We start from the raw sequence: 7239 nt of genomic DNA on the forward strand, positions 1-7239 counted from the left end.
GTTTGTTTTGCTTTTGTAATTTATGTTTTTAATTTATTTTCATCAGTGATTCTTTGCTTCTTTTTTGGACTATTTGCTATGGGTTCCATTAATGCAATAAAATACTATTTAATCTCTTATGCTTATTTTTGTTTCTTATAACTACTTGTATATGAGCATTTATTTAGTACAACAACAACAACAACAAAGCCTTAATCCCATTACGTGGGGTCGGCTACATGAATCTTTTTTCTCCATTGCGTCCTATTTAGTGTCATATTTTCATTTAGTTCTAGTAAATTAAGATCATTTTTAATACAATAAGCCCAAGTCTTCCTAGGTCTACCTCTGCCTTTCTTAACACAAGTCGAATTTAAAACATCTACTCTCCTAATCGGATCATCTAATGGTCGACGTTTAATATGACCAAACCATCTAAGGCGACTTTCTCTAATTTTGTCTGTCACAGGAGCTACACCAACCCTATCACTCTAATTTTCCTTGAACATTTATTTAGTACAAGGAAAATTTTAATTAATCCTGCCTCTTGAAACAATTAATCCTGCCTCTTGAAACTTATTTTAATAGCTGAGAACAATCCTTTCATTGCATCCCATGTTGTCGAGGTGCACCACCTCCCAGAACTAAGATTTGACACCTCAAATCCAAATTAGACATATGGATTAGTCATCCAAATTGTGGGTGCAAAATTTTACATATCCACATCGATCCTTTCCTCAACTAAGAAACTCCAACTCATATTGAAACTATTTGACATTATTTTGTAATCTATAAATATGAAACAAAGATTAGCTTTGCATCAAGGGAAACTACCATGATGACAATCTACACAATGACAAAAATTCAGGGTCAAAGCATTAATGTCATTATAATGCGTATGTGATTCTAGCTTTCAACCAAAATACATTGTGGCATGCTAGTCTAGCATAAACAACCCTAAACACAGACCTCAAATTTTAACCCATCCAAACCAATTACACCTTTCCCAAAATCAATACCATTTTCCTAATCCCCTCCCAAACACCACCCAACCCACACTCCCACGCTCTACCCCACACTCCAAAAAGTATGACCACATAAAAACAAAAAAAAAGACTTACATAAATTTCGCCAGCACCACAAGAATCAAATCACCTCTAGCCCTCTACTTTTCACCCCATGACTATTTCATTATTTCAACTTAATCTTCCCTCCCTCCCTCCCACCCTTAAAATTTTCCAACACCACAAGAATTGAATTACACAAGCCCTCTACTTTTCACTCCAAGGCTAATTCATTATGACAACTTAATCTTCCCTCCCTCATATATTAGTTTCTTCCTCAAGCTCTTTCTAACTTGCTCACTTTTTAAACCAACTCTCTTCTAAATAAAAGCAGATAATAATTTCATAATCCAATGCACCCTTCAAATCAGCCACATTCTTCGCAAATCAATACTTTCTTAATCCAACCCAATTGGTTAATCTCAAAACCAACTAAACCGTACCAAACCAATGGGCCAAAGCCAGAAATAAAAAACAATCCTAATGAGCCAAACCCAACTTGACTGACTTCAGATTCAACTCATATCAAGAGCCATGAGAAAAGAGAATTAGTAGCTCAAAATGATCAGTTGATCAAATTAAAATGGCATGCCAACCAAACAAATTTCACCCTTCCATTCACTATTATTTCAAAATAAGATCACGTACCTGCAATCTGCCTAAGATTGATAGAGATTACTCATGCTGCTCGTTGAAGCCATTGTTTTTCTCCTAAAGGACACTTCAACAATACAAAGTAGCATTGTTCGCACACCCAAAGAACAAAAAGCAAACCATCAATAGTTTAAAGGATTTTCAAATACCAATCATTTGGCATGGTTGTAGTGTCAGTTTTGTTGTTTACATTCCTAGTTGTCTTGATAAAATTTGTTATAGGCCACCATCTCATTCTAAGCTTTGTGCACAGAGAGATCCTCTTAGCCTTGTGCATACTCCAAATTGTATTGTCAAATTTTCTGTAGCATAAAGATTCTTCTTCACTCTAAAACCATGTCTTTTCCCCTCTTTAACAAAAGCTTTTCTTCTTCAATCCGCAGAACAATAATTATTCAAAAATTAGTGTGCATCTCATCTAATCTGTTTATTAGATTCTGAACTTTCTTAAAATGGACTTGAAATAGCTTGAAATGTGCTGCATCAATTCCAGTCCACTTAAATCAAGGATGTAAAAACCATGGCTTTATTTTGAGCCGAGTCATTAGAGATGGAGTAAATTTTTTAGCAGGGACCAAAATGAACTAAGATCAAATCATTGTCAACCCTATAATATTTGGATTCAAAATGTGCTCAGGCAAAGTTCAAGTAGTGTCAAAGAAGTATTAGAGACCTTAAAAGAAAAAAAACTATAAACTAGTCTCTGCTATCATACAATCTTATCAATATGGTGAAATCCACGATGGGTAACAAATTGAGAAAACCATCAATACAATTTATTTAGCAATCTAATAAAAATAAAAAAAATCAAAAGAATCAAAAATTTTAATTTACTATATTTGAATACAATAAATAAAGAAATTGAACTTATCATGAGGCAATTTAATAAAGGTTTGCAATTCATAGAAGAGTATGAGAGAAATCTAAATTAAATCAACTGTTGGCTAACAAAATGTCAAAAACAAAAAACATCTTTTTATTTCTTGTTTCTGCAACATAAATATGATGTCATCATAAAAAGAACCATAAAAAGTCACCCGAATAGGCAACGTGTAATTTGCATTCAACATATCAAGAATGGACAGCTTACCTAATGATCATAAATGCTAGGAGAGTTTAGTGATTATCATCATCATCATCAGCCATTTTATTAGTGCTTAAAATCAATTCTATGAATCCTCATTCTAAATTCGTTCTTACCAAATAAAAACTTTTTTTCTTTTTTCTTTCTATGATTTTTTCTACTTGAGGAGTTAAATCTATTTTGAATGAATTATTTCGAGCAAATTCTATCCACTTTATCACTACTTTATCCCTTCTACCTCCTCGTGCATGCACTTATCATTGTATATTCTATATCTATTGCATATGCCTAAACCACCTAAAGTTAGTTTTCAAATGCATTATCCTCAATAGAAGCTACTCCAACAAGCTCTTTCATATAACCATTTTCCAACCTATTCTTCCACAGTTGACCATATATCTACCTTAAAATTGTCATCTTCGCCACACAACTTCACTATCAATTATTTCTCTATAGTCGAATCAAATACTTAAATCCATATAATAAATTTGAACAAATGCAACTTTCTAAAAATTATCTTTATGTCTCGATGGTTCTCTCCTATAGCATTGCAACTGAACATTTTTCTTTTAACAATTTAGGTTTCATTTTAGAAATTTCATTATCATCTATATTTCATAAAATACATCAAATAAATTTAACCATATACACCAAATCTTTTAACAATATTCACTCCTATAATCACATTCTTTTTTTTTTCCTTTTGTTTTCTAAATCTTGAACCCCTAAACCCTTTAAACATTACCCTCACAACAACAACAAAGCCTTAATCCCACTACGTAGGGTCGGCTACATGAATCCTTTTTCTCCATTGCGTCATATTTAGTGTCATATTTTCATTTAGTTCTTCTAGTAAATTAAGATAATTTTTTAGACAATAAGCCCAAGTCTTCCTAGGTCTACCTCTGCCTTTCTTAACACAAGTCGAATCTAAAACATCTACTCTCCTAATCGGATCATCAGATGGTCAGCGTTTAATGTCACCAAACCATCTAAGACGACTTTCTCTAATTTTGTCCGTCACAGGAGCTACACCAACCCTATCACGGATATATTCATTTTGCATTTTGTCTCTAAGTGTACAACCAATCATCCACCTAGTCATTCTCATCTCGGCAACGCTTAACTTATTATTATGCTTCTCTTTTAAAGGCCAACATTCAACGCCATAGAGCATTGCAGGTCTCACCACCGTCCTATAAAATTTTCCTTTCAGTCTAAGCGGTACTTTTCTATCACACAAAAGACCCAAAGCATTCCTCCACTTCAACAAACCAACTTGAATTATACTATTAACATCATCATCTATATCACCATCGCTTTGAACAACGGGCCCAAGATATCTAAATTGTTCACACCTTTTAATAATTTGATCACCCAAAGTCACACTTTTGTCACTAGAGCTACTACTACTAAAATTACATTCCATGTATTCAGTTTTAGTTCTACTTAAATGAAGGAATTTAAACTCCAATGTAGACCTCCATATTTCAAGTGTTTCCTGGGTGTTTTCTCTTTTTTTATCCACGAGAAGGATATCATCAGCAAAAAGCATACACCAAGGTACATCCTCCTGTAGATGTCCAGTAAGACCATCCATAATTAAAGTAAAATTTTAAATTTCAATATGAAGTTCGCATATTAGGACTATGTCATATATAAATAACATATAACCAAGCTTATTTAAAATTTCATAAAACTCCATGCTCAATATAAAAAAGATGAACGGTTAATGGAATCCTACTGTGAATAGAAAGCCTTTAATTTGTCTCCAAATGCTTCTTATGTCAGAAAATGCTCCATCATCCACCTGATTTAACCCAACTATGTTATTACAGCATGATGTACTAAATAAGTTTACTGAACAAATGAACCTTATGTAACTCTGAAGAAGGAAAATATAGAAAGAATAATAACAATTAAATTGTTTAAAACCTTAAAGATGAAAATTGCAGCTTCATCCCAATCTTTACCACAAATCAGAAATTTGATATTACTTATTAAGTACCCACTTGTTTTTGCTCATGCCAGAAATGACATTGAGTTTAAAATGTGATGAGATAGCTATGTCTAACTTAAAAGTTGATGATTTCAGGCAAATCTAAGAGAAAAAAAAATAATAAATAGTGGTCCGAATTCCAAAATTCGCAAATAGATTCCCCGAACCTGACACATTAAACGAGAAAACAGAGATTTTCCATAGATTTTAACAAAGAACTTCAACTGAGGTGCAAGTTAGGACATAAGTCAAAGCAACCACCTAAGCTTGCATAATAAAGAGCATACCTGCCCGCTATTCTATCCACATTTAATGATCTAAAGTGGTAACAACAAGCTTTCACAGTATGGTTTGAGCAAAACTCAAGAAAGAAAATAAGCCAGACCAAGTTCATTATAACTAGGAACGCACAATATGCTTTCAGAATGTAAATCATGATAGCTCATGTCATTATAAGGCTCACAATTGTAATCAGATATTACTGCAAATAATTGAGGATAATTGGCAAAGCACGCCAAGAAAAGAAAGAATAAATTAGTATCAAACAAATTAATGTCAAAAATTAAAAAAAAAAAAGCTCATGGCATGAATGAAAGAAAGCAATCAAACACACCAATAGTTGTTCACTATCTTATCAATGTAAGATAATGATCAAGCATCAGCTTAACTCAAACACGACCTGAATTTAATATGAAATCATATACCTATCAAAGCTCTAGTTCCCAATTCAATAGAAACGAAACAGACATAACAAACATGATTAAAATACAAAAACCCAATCTCATGATTCCAAAGCTAACATGCTAATGTGGTAGCATGTAAAAAATGCCAAACATACTTGCCCTTTCTTCTAGACTCTCTCCTCGGATTGTTATTTTTTATTGTTGAGCAAGTCGTCGGGAACAACCTTGAGCAGCTTTCTCTGTTTGGACTTGGCAATCTTCTTGAGGGTCTTGGGATTAGTAATCTTCTGTAGCTTGGTTCCAGATCTCAATATATTCTCTTTTTTCTTTTTCTCCTGCTCTTCCCTCCTCTTACGTTTCTCCTCTTTATTCTTCCGAATCTCCTCCTTAAGCTCCTCTTTCCTCTCCCTGAATGCACGTTTCAACTCTTTCTCCCTGGATCGGACCTCGAGGGACGTGCCGCGGCGAGAGATTCGGGCAGCGGAGGCTCGCTGCGTCCGCGGGTGCTTCCATTTCCGGCCGGAAACCTTTCCGGCTATGACTCCGTCGTAGGTAGGGCGCCCGATGAAAGCAGGTTTCTCCGGATTCTCGAGAGATGGAAGAGCCGGACGCTTTGCTGGCGGTGCGAGATTGACTGAGCCTTCAACAACAGAATCAGTAGAGGCTTCGACTTCCATGGAATCAGGTCCATCCGGATGGGAGCGCTTACGTTTGTTCTTCTGGCCGCCGAGTCCCTCGTCTAGGCATCGGAAGTCCAGTGTGCACGCCATAATTAGGGTTTCGCTGGTCGGGAAGCAGATGGCAGGTGTTAGTGATGGTAGAATTTATCATTACGACATTCGCATAAATCCAGCCGGTCTAGCACGACCACCGATCCGAACCGGTCTAGCACTGATGTCTCGTTAAATTCAGCGTAACCTAGGAATTTCGACCGGGCGATTTACATACATAAACACTCCATTCATATGTCTTTAGGTGTCCAACATTTGTTTATTTTTTACAATATTATATTTTATTTATGTATGAAAAAAATTTATTTCGCATTCCAAACAAATCTTTCATATTTACCAGTATAACATACAAATCTTGATATTTATTGGTACGCCGTCAAATCTTTTGCATTACATATTTGTACCATTTGTATCCAAAAATCTCATCTCCCGACCGAGAAGAAGAAATCCTTGCACATGGAAGAGAAAGAATCCACCGCAGCCTCTTCTTCACCTTAAGGTTCGGCTCGGCAGGGCAGAGTCCTGGCATGTAAGAGAAGATGATTGTGCCACCTCTTCTTCTCCTTACAGTTTGGTTCGACAGGATATGGATTTATGCATCTACTCCCCGAAGTATTCCACCTCCTCTCAGATATGCTACCAACAACTCTTTGAACTCCCCCCTTAGAACTGACTCCACTTGAATGTTTGTTAAGGCAAGTTTTCATGCTAGCCCTATCTAATTTTTGTTTAAATATAAAAGATCTTGAACAAATCCAAATGAATGAAGAATAGACTGCAAAGTTTATGCAATCAATTTAGCATATTATTAGCATGAGTCTATAAAATTGTTAACTAAGTTCCAGTGCGTAATTCATGAAGATCTTGTTTTTGTTATGTGAAAATAATGCAAAAGCGTAGATTCACACAACAACAATCAAACACAAATGATTTATGTTGTTCGCATTAAATCGATTCGACTACGTCCACAATGAGGGAGAATCCCCTAGCACCAGATAGGGAGAATGAAAGACGCTTGAGGTTAAAACAACACTTCTCCACAACA

General features: G+C 35.2%; 1 protein-coding gene across 1 annotated transcript; it reads right to left on the bottom strand.

The window, feature by feature from the left end:
- Window positions 1–5350: 5350 nt before the first annotated feature.
- Window positions 5351–6290, bottom strand: LOC110033097 (protein PXR1). Its single transcript, XM_020736965.1, has one exon. It carries the CDS (start codon window positions 6231–6233, stop codon window positions 5652–5654), a length of 582 nt encoding a protein of 193 aa, XP_020592624.1. The 5' UTR covers window positions 6234–6290; the 3' UTR covers window positions 5351–5651.
- Between the last annotated feature and the right edge of the window lie 949 nt (window positions 6291–7239).

This window comes from Phalaenopsis equestris, unplaced genomic scaffold (genome assembly GCF_001263595.1).
Source record: "Phalaenopsis equestris unplaced genomic scaffold, ASM126359v1 Scaffold001091, whole genome shotgun sequence".
NCBI lineage: Eukaryota > Viridiplantae > Streptophyta > Magnoliopsida > Asparagales > Orchidaceae > Phalaenopsis > Phalaenopsis equestris.

What these genes read in the sequence shown, in the direction of transcription:
- LOC110033097 (XM_020736965.1), bottom strand. Translation starts at nt 6,233, where the DNA reads ATGGCGTGCACACTGGACTTCCGATGCCTAGACGAGGGACTCGGCGGC.